General features: G+C 38.5%; 1 protein-coding gene across 1 annotated transcript in view; it reads right to left on the bottom strand.

Annotated features, from left to right (window-relative positions):
• Window positions 1–21,139, bottom strand: part of LOC102756642 (collagen alpha-1(XXV) chain) — a 209,248-nt gene that overhangs the window by 13,767 nt on the left and 174,342 nt on the right. The window contains exons 24-30 of the mRNA XM_015559760.1: window positions 17,563–17,607; window positions 15,096–15,176; window positions 14,198–14,260; window positions 13,506–13,556; window positions 11,217–11,243; window positions 5,499–5,534; window positions 3,858–3,911 (exon numbers count right to left, since the gene is read on the bottom strand). Coding sequence (XP_015415246.1) covers window positions 3,858–3,911; window positions 5,499–5,534; window positions 11,217–11,243; window positions 13,506–13,556; window positions 14,198–14,260; window positions 15,096–15,176; window positions 17,563–17,607 — 357 coding nt within the window. The remainder of the gene's footprint in view (window positions 1–3,857; window positions 3,912–5,498; window positions 5,535–11,216; window positions 11,244–13,505; window positions 13,557–14,197; window positions 14,261–15,095; window positions 15,177–17,562; window positions 17,608–21,139) is intronic.

Here is a 21,139-nt window from a genome sequence, read left to right on the forward strand (position 1 = left end):
TTTTGCTGTGTTTGTCTCTACTCCAGATTCCCATTTGAGCAAATTTAAAGTCCCTGTTAACATTCTTCTTTAATCTAAACTTAGGGATTGGTGGAGCTAATTAGCATGGTCACCCAGAAACACACAAAGAATAGGGAGGCCACTGAAAATAAACATGATCAATGCTTTTGAACTTTTACTCAGTATTACTGAGAGAGCTGCATTTGCTTTCAGGAAAGTGGCAGGCTTTGAAATAAAACACATTTAAATTTGAATTCCAGTCCTGTCACGAACTATCTGTATGGCCTTAGGTAACTTTTTTTTTAAAAAAATCTTCACCCAAGGTTATGTTTTTCTTGATTTTAGAGAGAGAGGAAGAGGAAGAGAAACATCAATGAGAGAGAGAAATATCGATTGGTTGCCTCCCCATAGGCACCCTGACCAGGGATCGAACCAAGAACTTAGGTCTGTGCCCTGACCAGGAATAGAACCCGAAAGCTTTTGGTGTAGACTACACTTCAGCCAACTGAGCCACCCCCCATTAAGGCTTAGGTAATTTTCTTAACCTTTCTGTGCCTGAGTTTCATTGGCTATTAAATAGGAATAATAATAATACATACTCTACAAGAATTTTTCTGAAGATAATTTTTCTGATTATAAAATATGAAATTCACTATGTCCCATAAATAGTATTTATCATTATTATACAATTAGAGGTCTTATTTTTTTAAAATATATTTTATTGAGTTTTTACAGAGAGGAAGGGAGAGATATAGAGAGTTAGAAACATCGATGGGAGAGAAACATCGATCAGCTGCCTTCTGCACATCTCCTACTGGGGATGTGCCCGCAACCCAGGTACATGCCCCTGACCTGAATTGAACCCGGGACCTTACAGTCCGCAGGCTGACGCTCTATCCACTGAGCCAAACCGGTTTCAGCTAGAGGTCTTATTTTTAATAATAATAAAAAAGGCTCGGCAACTCAAAGAGCAACTCAAATTAATTCAAAATAAATTTATTTCATTTTGAGCTGGTATGTTATTTATGATTTTTAAAATGGTGGTGGTGGTGGTGGTGTGGGTATGTGTAGAAGGAGGTAGGGGTTTAAAAGGAGGGTTCAGATAGGCTGGAGTAGATCTAGTTTTAAAAAATTCAACAGATTAGAGTAGGTTTTGTTTGAAAAAGCTCCCAAGATTATTTTGATATACCTATCCCCTTCCTCCCCTCTGATTGAGCACTTCCGCTTTATTTTGTTTTTAAAGTGAATATGCCATGGCTTATTTGAATTAAGCTGTCACTCAGACATTTGTGTGTGGAACTTTTCGTGTAGAATTGGCCTCCCCAAATAATAACTTTAAGCTAATAGCAATCCACTTCTCTCAGCAGTGACTGCTTCAGAAGTGGGTAGGAGGTGTGGGGGAAGTCAGCTGGGACGCTATGGGGAGCGTTCCTCACTAAGGAAAGAGGCGTGGGAGGGGAAGGTCTCTGTGTGTTCTCTGCCATGGCTCCTGGGGGGGGTGGGGGGGGGTCAGTGCACGGGAACCTGCTTGCCAGTGGTCAGAAGACAAGGCCAGCAGGCGGAAAGGGCACAGAAGCAAAGCCGAGAGCACTCCTTTGAAAGTTCTGTTATATAAAACAGTAAATGTCTTCACTGTATTTTGAGTTGGGGGCTGCCATTTAGAGTCAAAAGCATCCTAATGGTCTCAGTTTGAAAACTTTCAGGAGTGCAATATCAACACAGGGATTGGAATGTGCAACTTCTCCTGGGTTAAATAATAATAATAAAAAAAAAAGACGCGCACCGCTCCAATTTAACAACTTCTGCAGAGTTCCTAAGAAGTTACAAGGCCAGATGAAGAAATCAGCGGAAGGCAGGAACCTCGGCGAGCTTGAAGCGCGGAATACGAATGGTGCCAGTCACGCACCTGACAGTTTCTGAAAAACACTGTCAAATGTCTGGCTTCCGGTAGGCTGGTCTAATTTTATTCGGGCTCTCTCATTTGCATGTCTACACTAAGAAATTATTCTAGAATGGCCCCTTTCCTGATTCCTCCCGCTTTAAAATTTGAAACTTCTTCACGACAGTCCAGATGGCGCCTCAATCAATTAACACTGAGCATCACACTCCAGTGTAGCACTCTGGGTGAGGGGCACTTAGGGAGCACTGATATCGCCCAGTTAAGATAGTTAACGTGCTGAGTAAATAAATACAAGTGTAACACTTTACACTGCACACCATTTGACTTCAACTATGCCTTCAGAAATTCTTAGAGATTTCATTTGCTCTCCTGGCTAATCCTGCCCCAGGGCCGAGACCTGATACTCTTGTGACACTGTGGAGCTAGCGGAAGTAGCAGCTGATTTACCAAATGGTAAACCCTCTTGAGCCCCAGGGCCTCCTGCCAAAAGACTACTTGAGATTTGCTGCTCCGTTTTTAGTACATGTACTGAATTTCTTGACAGCAGTGGAGGCTCTTCACTTTTAAATATTTTTAATTAAGAAGAGCTTCATAAGTCATTGGCTTGATCTTAGAAATAAGATCAAATAAAGGTAACTGCGGATTCAGATTATTTATGCCTTTAAGAGTCACTTCTTTCTAGAAGCATTCTCGGACGAAGCCAGCTTCCCTTATCGCTGTATGGACAGCCTGGGTTTATCTGTGTTCACTGTGGCCTCATTATCTGGTTATTTTTCTCAGGGATCTTTTTTCCTCTGCAATTAGGCTGTAAGCTCTTCTAGATCAGGGAAAATCGCTGCTTCCTTTACAGTACCGAATAAATATATTTAGTGTATTAGTAAAAGATTATTAGATGGGGAATTCATTATAATGGCATTTAATTCGCTGGAGCAAAATAGACTTTACATAAAAAGGAGTGTTTCCATTTCATACTGAAAGTACACTGTGTTTTATACATTGTAACATGTGATATTTATTGAATGAATTCAATTTATAGAACATGGAATTGGGATGTACATCAAAGAAATCACTATGTGGACAAATTACCCCAGATTGGTGAAATGCTATCTAGTTTTAAAAGATCACAAATGAATTATTCCAACGTTTTGAAGCCCTCGCTATTAGGGTACTTTCTTTTCATTCCATCCTGGATGGTGGGGAAACTGATGACACAATTCCACTCAGACACACAAACACTTCTAAGTGTTCCAAGGTGAGGAAAAGGAAAAGTGGGAGAAAAACAGAGAACGAGGGAGAGGAGTTCCAGACAGATGACCAGCTGCTGATGCGGCAGCACATTTTTGTGTGTCAGATATTTATCTTCCACTCTGACTTTTTTTTTTTCTTCCCAAGGATATGGAAACATGGCCTAGCAATAGAGAGGTTAGTGAAAGGTTTTTGTTTTATAATGCACTGAAATTATTTCCGTATGGCTAAAGGAAGACAGTCTATTCTTTTTGTTTTGTTTTGTTTTAAACAGCAGCACGTATAACTGTGTGGAAAAGAATATGTAGGTTTTGGTCATTTTCTTTAGAAAGTTATAACTTACTCTCAATGAAATAAAATAGTTTCTATGAAAGATTATCAGCCAGAATATGTAGTCGTGGAAATGTTAGCCCTATTGACTTCTATTTACGGGGTTAAGGCTAAGTAAAAATATCTTCCTTACGCGTTCTGAGCTATTCATGTCAGCTATGCAAATGTATGCATTGTTTTCTATTAGGGCAGCCATATTCCATGTTATACTCTGTTGATCTCTCTCTCAGAGTGAAGACTCTGAATAGAACTTATGATCATATCTATTTTCATTTAAGAGTAGATGGTCCTTGGTTTCTTCTGGGAAGTTCAAGTAAAATGAAAAGGCCACACTTTAGTTTCTTGTTCAGGTCACAGCTTAGTAACCTCAGGAGCAACTTACTCTTTCTCCTTTGGGACCTGCAGGGCCATGAGGTCCCATAGGGCCATCTGTACCCTAAAAAGAGATAAAAAATAAGACAATATGAGACATATCCCAGGGCTATAAGAAAAGCAGTTATAATGTATCCAGGACTTTCCTGGGCGAGTGACGCCCAAGAATGTCAGTAAGACAACTCATCTCCTTTCAAAGTGCTTTATACTGGATTCTTTCAGGCCAGTGGTTTTCAAGAATCTCATGCAAACGGGATGAGATATATAACTGCCTGTTTCAACGAAGGGCCCACACAAAAAGCTGTAGATCATATTTAATTACACATTTCCTTCCTGACTGAATGGAACATCTTCACGCTGCCTCCCCCATCTTAGGAAAACCTGCGGCTGTTTTTCCTTCCCATCACCTCTTGTTCACATTCGTTCTCCTACTTTTCTGGCCACCCCTGCTCCCAAGCCTTGTTTTCAGCTGCTTCAGAGGCTTGAACAGTTACACAGTGAACAAAACTGAATGAGAACAGTGTTCAAACCAAACGTTCTTGAGCTCCATGCGGAGCAGCAGGGGGCTCCGAGGGAAGGAATTATTGCTGCAGGTCCTGCGGCAGTGGCGGAAGTCACTAGGCTTACAAGGCACAAACCAGGCAGCTGATGACTTAACGGCATAACTGCCTCCTGGCCTCCAAGTTTAGGTTCAGGATTTCTGTGGCCCACGAGATAATCTCTGAATGAATGTGGGATCACTGAGGTCCAAGGAAAACAATGGCTGCCTGGAGAAGGTTTTTTAGATTCGAAGAGCTAACATTTCTTTTTGATTCTTAAAATTGTAGCAAGGACTTCAAGTATGTTGGCTCATTTTCAGGGAGACTATGCTTAGATTTGCAAAGAATTTGTTATAAAATCTGCACGCGGAACAATTCAGCACACGTTTTTATAGTGTTTTTATTTCTCTCCTACTGTTCTCGCTTATTCTCTTACAGCCTTGTGATATGAAGTAACTCAGGGTTTTAAGTTCATTCTAATGTTGGTGAATTCTCACCATCTTAAACTGATCTTTTACTGCCTGAACTCAAAGTTCATCTTCAGAAGACTTGTAAAGACTGAGTCCCTGCGGCTGACATTTAAGAGGTGGAGCTGTTAAGAGCCAAAGAAAAGAGACAACAACAGAAGACAGACAATTCATTTCGATGAACAAAGATTTGAAAGTTAGTCCAATGAAGAAGGTACATTTCTAATATGAACATAAACATAAAAGGAAAAGCAACTTAAAATAAATCCACATTATTTTAATCCCGTCAGAGGGCCTCTCTCCTGGAATTACAGGAAATGTCACTGGTTATGGAGAAATCTGCCAGGATTCTGAGACAATGATGCCAATTAGACTGGCTATTCTTGTCACCTAGCAGGTAATCCAGACCTGAGCTCCCATTTCAGAAACATGTTCTGTAGTTAAGGCTGTACGTCCCACAGAGCCGCAGCCCATGCTCTGTCCACTTCCCCTTTTCTGCCACTGTCTTTGGCCACCTTCTTGTTTTACCCCAATCCTAGGTACCCTCCTCTCCTCATGAGGACACATGAGCCGAAAGGGTCTGTCGGAAGCACAGAATTCACAGCCACAAACGCGCTGGAGCAAGACGAGGAGGCACTGACTCACCCGGGCTCCTGGCTTTCCGTCTAAGCCAGATGCTCCCTGTGTGATTTGGTTGGTAGCAGGGTTGGTGGGTGTAACACGAATGACAAGAACAGAGATTAGTATGAGGTACCAGTGAACAAGTGTAACACTTCAAACAACATAATACTCAGTCACAGGGTTCTGGGATGAATATCACATTGCTACAAATTGTTAGTTAAAAAAACAAAAAAACAAAACACAGGACAGTAAACACCCCCATAGACGATGGCATTTTTATGACATTTCCATTTGGCAAATTCTTATTCAGAAATCAAGGTAATGAGGTTCATGGAGTGGGCTTGAAAGTAGTTACAGTAACAGCCACAGGCTGCTAATATCCGTATGAAATTCGTTTTCTAAAGACTGTATTATTCTCAATATTTTTCTTAAGTTCTGAAGGAAAAATAATAGCCGATCTCTTAAGGCCTCATTATAATAATCAATCAAGGAGAGCATTTCAGAGGAGAAGAAAAGAACTCTAGTCTTGCTTGTTAAAATAGCCTTGATGAATGACAAATGCAGAACTAGAACGTGTCGGGATGACTCTGTGGCTTTTACATGAACAGTCATTGATTTCTGGGTTGTTCTTACTGTGTTCACATTAGTCACCACTAGAGGGACTTCTAGGAACAGGAAAAAGCCAGAAATAGTTCATGAGTCCAAACAAAAAATAACTGTCCCAAACAAAACTGTTCCTTGATTCACTTGAAGTAATAAAATAATCATTGCAGCAAAGTCTGGATGGGAAATGTTTTAAAAATCCAATGCAATGCATGCTTTTCTTCACCTTGGGCTCCAGTGAAAGATTAAAAGATGACATTTTCAATGCTTATTTCAAGAATAAGCACAATTGCTTCTTTGATATGGCATTTGTATCTCAAAACTCAAATATTTATTTATAGTCCTTTAAAAAATTGATTAGATGAAGAAGTATTTAGGAAAGACAATGCACTAGTCCTATAAATTCTCTTGGCGAGATTGCAGAACTATTTTCCCATTTTATGCTTCAGATGTAATTAATAATACAAAACGAAAGAAAAAATCTATTCCAGCTGCAAACTCTACCAATGATGCTATACCATATATATTTTGGGTAATTTTAGATTTTACTTTATAATTCATTCTGTATAATTTTCTTATGAGGATTTTCACTGCAAAAACATCTTTAGTTAGCAATGATTGAAAAATTTTAAAAAAGTGTGTTGTTGTTAATTTAATGCTAGCATATGTAGAGCTTTCTGCTAATGTATAAAAATTATCACCAGTCCTAAATTTAAATGAAAAAGAAATCCAAAGTTTCTTTTGCCTTTTGGTATTTTGTTCAGTCACCATTATTATAACATTTAAAAATAAATAGGGAGATGATACAATTTTTGCATTGATAATATATTCACCTGGGATGTGAATTAATGACTCACATATGTTATAGAGGTTTTATTCTGAGGTCATCCATTGATCTAATTGGCATGATTTAACCTATCCTCTATCACTAATTCAATAAATGAATATCTATTAAGCATCTACTACAAGGCACTGGTTATCAAGTAGAATACTTATTTCTTAAGCTATAGTACCCACAGGGAAAATAAAATAACTGGTAATCAATTTTTTATGTGTAAAATATGTGTATAAATTATTTCCTATTACCAATTTTATGTAATTTTAATCATGTAATTTATAATGTTCTTTATTGACTTTTGTTGGCATTCACTGAATAGAAAGCATAGTAAAAGCTTGAAACTACAACCTCATAGTCAATAATCATTTTTAAAATATATCTCTTTAGTTGTGGAAAGAAGACTGGCATGAGGTGCAGGAAAGGAAAAAATCCACTTTTTTCTTAAAAATAAAAATCTCTAAACAATTGCAAAATAATCTCTTAAGAGAGCATTTCCAAAACAAACAACATACAACATTTAGACCTCGATATGACTGATTAATGTGAGGAGCCACAGCACTGGCTTCCTGCCATCAACAATGGCCAATTGCACACCTGCCACCAACAGAGGGCTACAGTTTGGGTATCAAAGGAGTAAAAAAATTGAAGGAGAATTTAAAACTTCACTAAATTATAAAAAATGTTTGGGAGAAATTAGGAGCACAGTGCGTTTGTAAAGAGGAGGGTGAAGGGAGGAGAATTGTCAGCTTTAACAGAGGAAGGCTGGCATGTATGTAATCGAAGGACAAAACAGTGATGGCATTGTGTGTATGGGGTCTTCCTCTTACAGAGGAGCAGAGGTTGGGAAAAGAAATTGGGCTGGGCTCTGCACTACAAACGCAATGTGTTCTCCAATTACAGACAGCTCAGCTATTAGTAGTTGCCACGCAAACCAGAGTAGTTGCTTAAGGTAGAAAGAAAAGTCTGAGATTTGCACTGAAATGGAAAGTTTTCTTTACTTACTGGAAGACCAAGGGGTCCTCTGTCACCCTTTTGACCTGGTTCACCCTTCAATCCTTTAACACCATTTAACCCTGGTTCACCCTAAATGCAAAAGCAAATGCCAATTTTGGTTGCTATCACGGGCGTTTCAGCTACGAGAGAAGAGAGCCAGTCTTGGAAATGGTTGCAGATTCCAGTTTTAGGTAACAGCTGAGTCAGGCTAGATTTGTCTTGTATCAGTTCAAACTTAATTTCTAAAACATGACAAAATTAACAAACTGAAATGGACAAATAATATTCTAGGAAACAAAACACCCTAGAAAGTATGCTCTTTAGAATCAAAATATATATATAACTGAGTTCCTGAAATTTTCAGGTGTATATCAAGGAAATTGGTGGTGTGCCCCATTGTTCTGACCAAGCAAAGCAGAGACCATCAGTGGAAGATGCTGAAGGAGATTCCGTAATAAAAAACCCACTCTGCTGCAATGGAAAACTGGAATATGCAGGACAGTGTTATACACAGACATTTTAAGCCTTTAAGCATTTTGCCCAGGGGAATGAGCTAAAAATATAGCCGCTGATGTTTGAAGTTATGCCATTTAGTGAGTCCTCATTCACTGACATTGCCAAGTCAGGCCCCTACCTGGATTAATCAATAGAGTAGACAGCAAATAGCCAATCCAGAAGAAAACATGAAGATCACAGAACTTACATGTACTAAGTTCACCTGCCCAATGTTTGAATGAGGAAGGTTTGAGTTTAGTTTAGGGTTACATTACAAAAGCCACGGGAAGTGATAAATTTTGTTGACTCTGTGTTTTTTGTGTATTTTTTTTTTAATCTAAGAATACAGTACACCTATGTTCTATCAGCAGCAGCAGGATGCTAGAAGTAGAGTTTAACTGGTTCACTTTTTAACTTTTAAGCACAGACATTAACTTCATCAAGAAAATTTGAAAGCCTTGAAGATTATTTCAGTCTCAAAGCCCCATTCTTTCTGGGTGGGGGGTGAGGGAGGAGAGACTATGTCTACATGGCAGGAGGGTGGTACTTTCCCCATTTGTCTGGTGATGAAATCAGTGTGGTGCTTGTTTAACATAAAGAGCCTGGGGCGCCATGTAGACCTTAGTAGCGCAGGAAACGTGTATTTTTAATAAGACTTCCAGATGATTCCTCTCATCGGGAAATGCTGGGAAACAGATCACCCTTAGTACCATGTTACATATTTAAACTTTCAAAAAGGTCACAAAGGAATGAACACATTTGGGCAAAACCTAATGAAATTTTGGGAATCTAAAGATAGGATGATCACAGTGCTCCCACTATAGGAATCCAAATGGTTGGTATGTCACAGAGCTAGAGTTCATGTGAGGTCAAGGCCAAGGCTCAATAGTCTACTTCAGTTTACTGGTCTAAACTTGAGATACCCGGCTTTGCATGTGTGTGGTCTTTCAGCAGGTGGTCTTGAGATGATGGATAAGCAGGAAAACCCTGGTAGGCTGTGAAATGCTTTGGTGAGGAATCATGTATTGATAGGACTGGTCATTAACTTAGAAGGTAAGTTTATAAACAGTCTAATTCAGTGGCAAAAATACCAAATTTCAATGCTGGACCTAAATTCTAGTCCCAGATCTGTCATTTAATTAGTGTAATTTGGGGTAAATTACCTGGGCCTATAGTTTATCATCTATAAAATCAAGGAATTAGAATAGGTATTCTATGAGGCCTTTGAAACTTTATAAAAATTCTCTGAAGTCTATGATTTAGGTGTAATTAAAGTTTAAGTGCAAGCAAAATGATCATTGCATTTTAGATATCAAAAGGATCTTGGGCATCTATTAATCTAATGGTGGGATATCTGAATCACTCAAGGAATTAAAAACACAGTCTTAATGGCTTTAATCTGAGTTAATATGATTGGGCTGATCTTTAGGGGTGTCTTAACATCTAAGGAGAAGTCAAGAGTAGGAAAAGAGGCCCAGAGAAGTTAGATAACTACTAAGATTACATAGACAATAGATGGGCTCTCTCTTCTGACCCCCAGAACAATGCTCTTACCCCAAACTATAATCCATGATTCTGTGACACTACCACTCACTGGCCTCACCAGAAGGTAAGATATTCTACAAAGAATAAAGAGGCATGAACTCGTCCTGTGCTTGGGTGAGTCACCTGCCTGACCTCGAAAGGGGAACTCAGGTTTCAGGAGTCAAACAGATATCTCTGCCACTGCTAGAGCTGGGTGAGCCAGAGGGTGGGCTGCCTTTCTGAGTCCTATGCCAACATTGCATTATGTCTTCTCTCACCCCTCACCATTAAAATGCACCAACTCATTACTGAGGAGCTTTCAAGGGTACTTGAACCTTCTCTAAAACAGCCTTAGGACTAGCTAAATTTTTCTGTTCAGAACAGAGCGTCAAATCAGAGGTTACCAAAAACAAATGGCACTTATGGGTGCTTATCAACAACTGCACCAGATATTTTGCTATTAAATCATCACAACCCTATGTGGTAAATTACCTAGTTGAGTAAATGAAGGATCAGAGAGGGTAAATAATCTGCCCAAGGTAACAGAGCATGTCAGGGCAGAGCTGAGATTAGAATATAGTTCCTTATCGTGCGTGTCCCCTGGAAGAAGAAGACTGTCTTTCAGGGCTCATTCTAATCCTCCAAGGTGTCCTCTTGGTTTACACGAAAGCAGAGAACAGGTGGAGAGACCATCTTCACAATACATGCTGCACTAAGGCTAAAAAGGAGGGGCTATTCTCCATTGTTCTCTTGTTAATTCAGAGTATATGTGTGTATCTCAATATATATGATGTAATCTTCTCAGTATAGCACACATACACCCCACTCCATTCTAGGCCAGTGCCCTCAGGGGAGTAGAAAATTAAGATGCTGGACAGTCAAAGCATTTAGATGTGGTACTGCAACATGACAAGCAAGAAGTATCAATAACATCTAAATGTACAACTAAAGATACGATAACAAGAAAGCATCTGGACTAGGCTGAGGATCCCATCAGATTTAGATCTAAATGGTTGATTTTGAGTATATTATGATTGGTGATTTCAGAAACTTACATAATAACAAGGAAAAGAAGGCAAAATGAGGAATAATTCATCTCCAGGTGATATCACTTAAATTTGTTCTAAGTCATTCTGTGTTGTGAGAGTTAAACATCTGGATACTTAAAGGCTTAAAGATTATCAACATTCTTGACAAGTAAATAAGACAGGACAGACATGCTTCCGTCATGCTTCTCCATGATTAACAAGGAAACAGAAATCAAATAATCAAGGGATTTGTTAGATTACCTTTGGTCCAGGAAGTCCATGGGGTCCCTGAAAATGAAAAACACAGCTTTTAATTAAGAACTGATTCACTGTTTCCCAGCAGAAGTGATTACATAACGTAACAAAAGAGATGTAAAACAAGAATCTCTTTGTTTGAGCTGTAGCTCCAGGCAGGCCAGTGGATGTTAATACCTAGTGGAAGTTCCTTCCAGCTTCTGGATTGCTCTGTCATAGAATATTTATTAATAGCATTTCTTTCTTCTTTTTTTTTTTTTAACAACAACAACAACAAAGATAATGGTTTACTCAATCATTCCATTGTTTCATGGTCATTACAAAAGCTAATACAGAGGAAAAAATATCAATAGTAATTTCCATCACCATGAGATACATAATGATAATCCCTGTCATTTCATAGTATTCTTTCTAAAAGAAACTCTTACCATAGCCATGGCAAGTAAAGTAAATGACACACAGTGTTCAAGCACGACAATAGCGATCCTTTATGCTAAATACCTGAGAGGGAGAGGGTGGAATCCAAGAGAATTATAGTAATTATAGAATTACTGCTCCCATTTCTCAAATCCCCATTAAAAATATAGGTGGCAAATGTGAGATACATTATGAATGTATATAAAATATAGATGTCTTAAAAGACAAAAATTTACCAAAGGAAAGTCCCAGACTTTAAATACCAGTGAAGAGGGGACCCTTCCCATTACTCACTGCTCTAGACCCTGGTATTGGGGACCCTGAGGTAGAAAGGAAATGCAAAGATGACAGTCAATTCTGCAGCCTGTTGCATAATTTGTTTAATTTAAGGCTAAGGAAAGGATCTAATGTGGTAGTGGGAAGGATTATTTACCAGCAGAATGTATTTATTTTGACAAAGATGAATTCACCAAGGTTCTTGCAACAAATGTTTACCGATGTTAGGAAGTCATAACGCATGCATGAGTCCAGGCTTTTTCCCTGTATTTTGTGGAAAATCTAAACATAGAGACTAATTAGCCCACTTAAATTAACTAAAGGTTACCGTGAATTGCTTTAAAGTTTTCAAATAATTTAAATAAACGATTGGAAAGAGAGTATTTAAGTGCCTCTCAGTAAAATCATATGACAGTAGGAAAAATTTTTAACAAGCAATACATTGAAGTTTGTTACATACATGTCCATTGGAATATTTTCTCCTTCGATAGGTTGTGAATAAACATTTTCAGGAAATGTCTGATATTTTGTCAAGTATTCTTCTCTCATTTTAGTAATGATTTGAAATTCTTTTAAACTAATTAATTTTAGGATAGCAACAGGATATAGTGTTGTGTAATCTTCTAACTTAAAGTGGAGGGAGTATAAAAAACCCAAAATATGCCATTTGCTTAATTCTTAAAAAACTGTTTCATTTTTAAGAAAAGGTTATTTATAATTGTTTTGTGGGTGAAATAGGAAAGGCAGTAAGAAACAGGTGACTGGGGCTGGACTGTGCTCTGTGGCTTGCAGCATTCCAATGAAGCTCTTTCTTAGATTTGTATTGAATCCGTATGATTGAAGACATGTGATTATTGAGACCCCTAGATGTGAATGTGATTTCAGAGGCTGCTGGACTGGTCCCCATCCTGCCCCGGTCGAAAGCACTGGAAGCATCTGACTTCCATGTTCTACCCTTAACACACCATCATTAGATAGACATTTGGAGAATTACACTGGTTTAATGGCTGCCTTCTTCACTGGACCTAAGTTCCATGAGGACATGGCCATTGTCACACTGATCACCGAGGGATCACTGAGGGATCCCTGCAGTAAAGACTGTATCTATCAAAGTACCGTAAAGTGCAAAGGAAAGGATTCAACAATGTCTGTCACCTGTGGAAGCGAGCTTCGATTTTTATTGTATTATTTTGTAAATGTTCTCATTGAACATTTCATTAAAGGATCTTAATCTTTGAAGTTGGTTAAAAACATGTCTTAATGGCTATAATTATTAATCTTATTCTGCTACCAATGGCCCAGAACAGTGTTTAAAATGATTTTCTGATGTTCATGTTGTAAGGCTGGAGTAAAGCTTGCCAAATCTGTCTGTCTTCAACTTTCCTATCACAAAACTGCTCTATCTCTTTCCTACAGACGTGTTTGGGGGAGCGAAAGACAACACTGTAAAGTCAGTACATCTCAAAGCACCTCGTATTTTCTGTCCACTCCACAGAGAGCAGTAGGAAATACAAGCTGGCTGTTTTGAGGAATGCGCTCATGTTTTCTCTAGTAGCATGCTCATAAATAAATGACCACATTTTGGAGAGAAGAGAGACTTACCATGGGGCCTGGTGGACCATGGGGACCTGGTGGGCCTGGTGGGCCTATGATCTGTATGTCAAAAAAATAAACATGGATTTGGTTACTTCATTTAGATAAGGCGGTTTGGCTTGAATCTTTTGCTGGGATTCTGTTAAGGCCATTAATAGTTGCAGAGAAAGAAGGATACTAGAAGAAATGATGTGTTTGATTCTCTAGGTTTGGAAATTCCTTTATGAGAACAAAAAAAAAAATCTTTAAAAAATACAGTTCTTTTATAAAAGCCAGAATAAATCAAACATACATTAAACAAAAAGGAAGCAACTGATTTCCAAGAAATGCTATAATGCCACAACCACTATTAAACTCTCCAATATTTCACTAGGCAACAATAGGGCTCTGGAGAGAAAAAAAAGCACGTATGTTCTATATCCACAAAGCTCTACCACAAGAGTCATGGGAAAACCATTGATCCCCCCTCCTCCACCCAGGATTAGACAGTCCTCTGAAAAACTGCTTCTAACTGAGACCTCTGAGGCATTTCGTCTCTCATTGTCCAAGGCCAACAGTATTTATTCTACTGCTTGACAAACCAAGGGGTTCATGGTTTTTCCACTGTTGATAAGCCATCTGGCAGAGGTTGAACTAGATGAATAATAGGCCCATTTTGGAGTTTTTCAGGAACCATGGGAGTTCAGCCACCACGGACTTACAGAAGGGCCCTGAGGACCTGGCAATCCGGAGTCTCCTTTCTCTCCTTTCATTCCATTGGCACCCTACAAATGACCAGTAAGAGAGGAGAGCTGGTCAAGTTATTTTCACAGTGTAAGGAACAACTGAATTTTCTCCCCAAACCCATCATCCCCTTGAAATTGGTATATTATACACATGATATATAAAAGAACGATTTATCTTCCTACATTCTAGTTTCCCCAAACGCTTAGACTGTGGGTGATATGTGAAATAAAATACAAAGTAAATGTAAACCAAGTTAGGCTTGATTGGTTCAACTTATACATTGCTGAACATATATTAGGAGTGTTATATTTTTTTATGGCGGTGCTCACTTTAAAAGGCAAAGTTCAGTCTTTTAACTATGTCATTAACATTTATTTATACACTTCCTTGTTTTAAAAAAAATTGAGGGCAATGAGGTTTTCTGAATTTTTTCCCCTATGTTTGTCTACAATTTCCCTTCCCAATTCTAGTAAAATTATGGGGGAAAAACACCTTCCCATAGTATCATACATGGAAAGAGGAGAATTTCCAAAGTAATTTATTTTTAATTGTTTTACATTTTTGGTATATTTTTAAATTATGATTTATTTAAAAATGATCAGTTATCACTATCTTATGCATTCTAAATTAAAGTGACCAGCTTTATTTATTTTAGTGCCTTCTAGCAAAATGAGTTCAGGGAAACATGAAGGTTTATTTCATAATTCATTTGTTTGGACGCTTTAAAATTTGTTGTAGAGCCCCACGTGCAGTAATTAAACAATACCTCAAATACTTAACAATTAGAAGATCATATGAACGATCAGATGAGACTGCAGCTAATAATATAATTCTTTTCTGGTTATTTATCTGAATAGGAGCACAGAAACATACCGGCAATCCAGGAAGTCCGATTCCTCCTTTTTCACCTGGCATCCCTGGGTCCCCCTCGTCTCCCTTTGAGCCTTTGAGTCCCTACAAATGAGATGGGTTGCATGTGAGAATCATACTGTCCCTTGATAGTGACATCCTAGGGAACACAGAATTCCAGATAAATTTTGTCAGTAGGTGGGTCCTATGTAAAGATGATTCTGATTTTCATTTTTAGGTAGAGTTATTTCTACTAGCAACCTTCTACATTCAATCAACATTATTTCCCTGTGTAATAGAAGGCATTGAATTCTATCATTCAGGCCATGTAAGTATGAAAAATATGAACTTAGATGTTGACATCACTTCTCCTGATCTCATATTTTTTACCTGGCAGCTAATTCTATATCACCGGTCCTGAAAACAATGTAATGGCTTAATTCTCAACAGCAAAGTACACATCGGAACCAGAACCTAGTGTTATAATAGCAAAGGTCCAAATAAATGTATCCCATCTCCCCCTATATCCTTACTGTCCCCTTGAAATTCAGGCAGAAGTTCCAATCACCACCAGTTTTCAATGGTCTAATCTAGACAGGAAAATCACTCACTGCACACTAATGTTCAATCAATGCTTAGAAATACTGCAACTTTTCCACAGTGTTCTTATTTTGTTCTCAGGACATCTCTGTGAGGTGACCCAGGATCTTATTTTTATTCTCTTTTTACTATGAGGAAATATATACTAGTAAATGTGTATTCTGAAAGCCAACAACTCTGAATTAATGATACCAATACTGAAATTATGTTGTTAAGCATTTCATGGAAGGAAATGCATAATTCCCTCATTCCTCAAAACTGCATTCCTCAGTGCAATGTGACCAGATGGCCCGTCTTCCGCAGACACAATCATAGTTATTACAATAAGGGAAGCTGAGGCTGCATAACCTGTTCATCTTTTCTATACTGAAAACTACTTGTAGTCAGAAATGTGTCTTTTCTTGTTATTTATACTATTTTATAGCACCTACTTCAGATCATCCTTTAGGTGGGTGGATGGGAAGGTGCCTGAATGACTAAATAAATCTTACTGGTTAATCAGACCCTGGTTGGTTTTAGGGCTCTAGTGATTGCAGCAGAATAGCCAACCTGCTGGACATAGTAGCAGAAGAAAGCCTTGTGAAGTCTATAGGAAACCCCCCAGCTATTGTACATGTACGGATCATGAAGCATGCCGCTATGCGTGCCAACTTATTTATAATGTCTAATAGTGTGAAAGGAAATATACAATCAGATTAAAATATTCTAATGTGATCTCTGACTGATATAATGAATCATTTAAAGTCTCTTTTTAAATTACCACATTTATTTAATGTCACAGCATGTAATTTCAAGATAAAACTCTGATATTAAAATATCCAAACTTAATTTCCCTATCTAATACTATCACCTGAGGAGTATATTTTAATAACTGTATAAAGAATTCCCTTGATTTCTTATGATCTACTTGATTTTAGCCATTTCTTAGGTAAATAATGGAAGCCCAGAAAACATCAAATAGCTTGAAATTAACCCTGTGATTTGATTCTGGAATTGAAATACTGGCAGATGCTTTTTGACTTATGGGCCAAATCCAGCCCAGGACTTGTTTTGTATAGGCTGAATGTTATAAAAAAAAGTTTAAGGTGTGTTAAAAAAAGATACGCAACAGAAACTGCAAAGCCTAAAACACTTACTATCTGGTCCTTTATAGATAAAGTTTGCCAACCTCTGTTTTAGGGGAAACCTTGAGAAACTGCCATATTCTGCAAAGCTACAACAGTCCTGCCTGTTTCTGTCTTTTCTAATACTCTCAACAATTAGGTGTAATCTATATCTGCAAAAAGAAAACATATATAAGCAATATCTATGTCATTGATTTTAATCTTGAATAATTCACATTCACTGATAAAAGTAGGATATTTTTACTAAATAGGTAATAATTTTACAAGTCTATTAAAAATTCACATAGGACTCACTGGTAGATGGATAAGGAGTATTAAGATAAAACTAAAGCATTATACAGCTTGTATGTTTCTGCAAAGAAAACTAACTTAAAACCAACTGCCTTTTAAAATAGCAATAGACTCAGTTAAAGAAAGCAGGCAGACAGTTCTGTTGGGGGTTAGAGAGATTGAGCAAAAAAGGGGGGAAAGAGAGAACTCATGGCCAGGGACAACAGAGCCATGACTGGGTGGGGGAGGGAGAACGGTGGAGGGTAAGACGGCATAGAGGGGATAAATGGTGATGGGAAGAGAAAATAAAATAAAGTAAAAATAAATAAATAAGAGCAATTGCTTTTTAGAGTTAACATAGTCTCCAGAACAGATGGTGGGGGAAAAAAAGAGGATATCACATATCAACACGCATGTTTTTCTTGGCTTCAGACCTATAATAAAAGTAGTGATCGATAACAATGCTTTAAATGACAGTACATATCTTTGAAAATTACCTGCTCTCCATCAACTCCTGGGATTCCTGGAGATCCTGGCTCTCCCTGTTAAGATAAAAACTGATGGCTTTCTTCCATTTATCATTAGTAGCATGCTACGCTATATAAAAATGTTGCTAGTTGGTAACGGTACAATTTGACTTTCAGCAAATGTATCATAACCCAAGAATACTCCATTACATCATACCACATATCTAAACTAAATAAAATAGCATTTTCTTGAATATTATGTATGACAATACTCATATGTAGCTAAGATCCAGTGTTTTTATTTTTCCCTCATGTGAGATGCAGGCTAAACAAAAGTTGATGAAAGGAAACTGATAAAAATCATTTGATGCCTGACCATGTCTTATACTATGAATCTATAGCAACAACCTATATGCCTCGGTTAATTTTTTTCTCCCAAAAGTATCTGTATGATTTCTCTTATTTTCCAATTTGAGAAATAAGTAAAAACATGACCGTTATCTTAAAAGACAATAAAATGCAAAGCCCCATAAGTTCACAATAGTTTAACAGACACTGGTTGAGCCATAAACAAAAATTCATAATGATTGTGAATGTGCTACTTCCAGATAAGTTTCACTGAAAAAGGTAATAAATCAGATAATAACTTAATCCACATTAAATTACTTTTGGATCAATTCGATTTCCCATACTATGCTAGGAATGCACTACATTTACTATTTATATTATGATTTATTAGGAACCTTGACACACCCAAAATATATAGATTTATTTTTTCTTAACTAAAGATGTTCCATTAAAAACAAATTTAAACAATGTGCTAGAGATTTATTCAAACAACAAATGTCCAATCACCTTTCAGTTGGAAAGGTACTGAACAAAGGCAAGATATTATTTTATATCAATGAATCATGTATTTGAATCCCATTATAAATATCCCTTGTTTCCACATTGTGGAAACTTTAAAAACAGCTCTTTTGAGGGTTGAATAGCCTGCCTCAGAGACAGAATTCCAAGGGAGCTGACTTGAGGCTATATTTTTCTAGAAAGGCTTGTTTGGTGATGTTATAAACCACAGTACTGAAATGGCTAGAGCTCTTTTCCCCGGTAAAAACTTTAACAGCTATTGGCCACAGAATGAAATTTGAGCTTTCCAATGTTTTAGAAGGCACAGCAAACAAATGAAAAAAGGAAAAGACAGAAAAAGGGCTTTTCTTTCCAGATTTCCTGTTCTTTGTGGGAGCAGCAAAGTTTATTTTGCCACAAAGCCTGCTGAGGTTGGATGCAACTGGCTAAGCCCTGGCTTCATTCAGTCTGAATACTTGTCAGCACTCTGGGTCCAGTAATGATTGCTTTGCTAAACTTTTACCTTCAAAATGTGACCCATGAGTGTTTAAAAGTAACACATAATTCATAAGTTATTCATTTATCCTTCACCGATCAAAAGTGGTTTGTAAAGAGTTAGATGATGTGTAAGAAGTCCCACAATCCATGTCTGATAAAGGAAGGAGTAATGCTAATTGAAAGAGTTCTCATTCAGTCTGAGGCTGTGAGTCCTGAGTGAGAGTGGGTTTAAGTTTGACTCAGGCTGTATTGGCTGAGTCTTGGTCATAGGCACATCTCACCCCAATTATCTCAACCTTCTCAAGGAGAGATCATGGAACACACAAAGGACTATATCAACTAACCCAAGACCTCAATTACAAGATCCTTGTGAGGTGTGAGGGGTGGGGCAGAGTGACAGCACAGTGGGAAGAATGGCTGGGTAGGAAGGAGTATGACTAACTGCCTCCCCCTTCACTTGTCTAGACATTCATTTGGTCAATGTTCCTGTTTCTCAGTTTCAGCTCGAAGTAATCTTGACTCCCAAGGCTGAGACAACCTTCTTAATTTGCATCTTGATCAAAGCACTCACTCTTATTTATAAACTAGTGGCCGGGTGCATGGATTCGTGCACATTGAAAGGAAATTAATTAGAAGGTGGCTGGCAGGGCAGGACTGGGTGAGATGGGCTGGACATGCTCTGGAGCCAACCTCCCGTGGTCCCTCCCTGGCCGGCCACACCTGGGGTGGCGCAGCAGCTCAGAGGACATCTGCGTATTGAATGGGGTCCCTCTGGCAGGTGGGGTCCCTTGGTCTGGTCTGCAGGGATTGGGCCAAAACTGGCAGTCCAACATCTCCCGAGGGGGTCCCAGATTGTGAGAGGGTGAAGGACAGGCTGAGGGACCCCACTGGTGCACAAATCTGTGCTCTGGGCCTCTAGTTAAATTAATAAATGAATAGCAATTGGGTTATAAAACCAGGATATGCAAGTTTTAATGATATCGCCCTCTCAGTTAGGTGGTCCTTTTTGCTCTGTGGGCCCAGGGATGGGCACCCTTTGGGCTTTTGCAGGCATTTGGGCTGTAAAGAAAAATGAAGTCCTAGAAGCTGTGGAGGACTGTAGGGAATGGGGTGCATAGTTAGCACCAGGGACAATTTTGTTTCTGGAGACTCAGTCAAGTGAGGAGATGAAACAAGGAACTCAGACCTTGGTTGACTCTATATAGAGGAAAATAGATCTGCATATTTCTTTCTAAGTTGTCTAGTCCAGCTCACAAACATATTAAAGAATATAAATCCAGGCCAACTTGTTCACCAGGAACAAAGGCTATGTATGGCTGTGTTACATCTTTTAGGGACCAGAATGTGGTGGAGAAATAGAAAGTTTAAAAATCCTAAACTGTACACTGTTATACAGGAAATCTGTTTGAAATTAAGATCTATGTTCAAATATATTTCCCATAACCAAGGACCTCAGTAATATTTTACTTTACATTTCTTTTTTATGCTAGTGTTCTGTGCTCAAGTTTCTTGAAAGAGAAAAGTACAAAAGCTGATGTGTGTGTATGTATGTGGACATGTCTGTGTGTGTTTGATAGACTTAGCAAATAAACTGCCTTAAGAGGCATAAACAAAAGATGGATTACTAAACTACCTGAATTGCCCACAAAAATCCAATGATGAAAGTCATATTTCAGCACACATAGTTTAGTTCTGAAAAGCCAGAATAACTGGCCATGTGTTAACTGATTGAAAATGAAACTTTAGTTTGGAGGGAGAAAGCTAATGCAAGCAACAAATTTTAGATATAACCAAGTATGTTTCGTTAGATAAGATTTAGATGGCAGAATGTCTGAATATATACAATAACAGGATGCTATAAAAATGACTCAAATGATTTCTAAAATTGTCATTGTGAATGTATCCCTTATTCTTTTTATTATAAAACTAGAGGCCCAGTGCATGAAATTCATGCATCAGGGGGTCCCCTCAGCCGAGCCTGCCCCCTCCATAATCCTGGACCCCTTGGGGGACATCCCTCTCACAATCCTGGACCACTGGCTCCTAATCACTCACCTACTTGCCTTCCTGTTCACCCTAACTTCCCCCCCGTCCCCCGTTAGCCTGATAACTCCCAACTGGCCCCTCCCTGATGGCCTGGTCGCTCCTAACTGTCCCCCACTGCCAGCCTGGTCACCCCTACCTGCCACCCCCTGCTGGCCTGGTTTCCCCTAACTGCCCCCCCTGCACTGGCCTAGTCACCCCTTACTGGCCCCTTGTCAGC

This window comes from Myotis davidii, unplaced genomic scaffold (assembly GCF_000327345.1).
Source record: "Myotis davidii unplaced genomic scaffold, ASM32734v1 scaffold1755, whole genome shotgun sequence".
NCBI lineage: Eukaryota > Metazoa > Chordata > Mammalia > Chiroptera > Vespertilionidae > Myotis > Myotis davidii.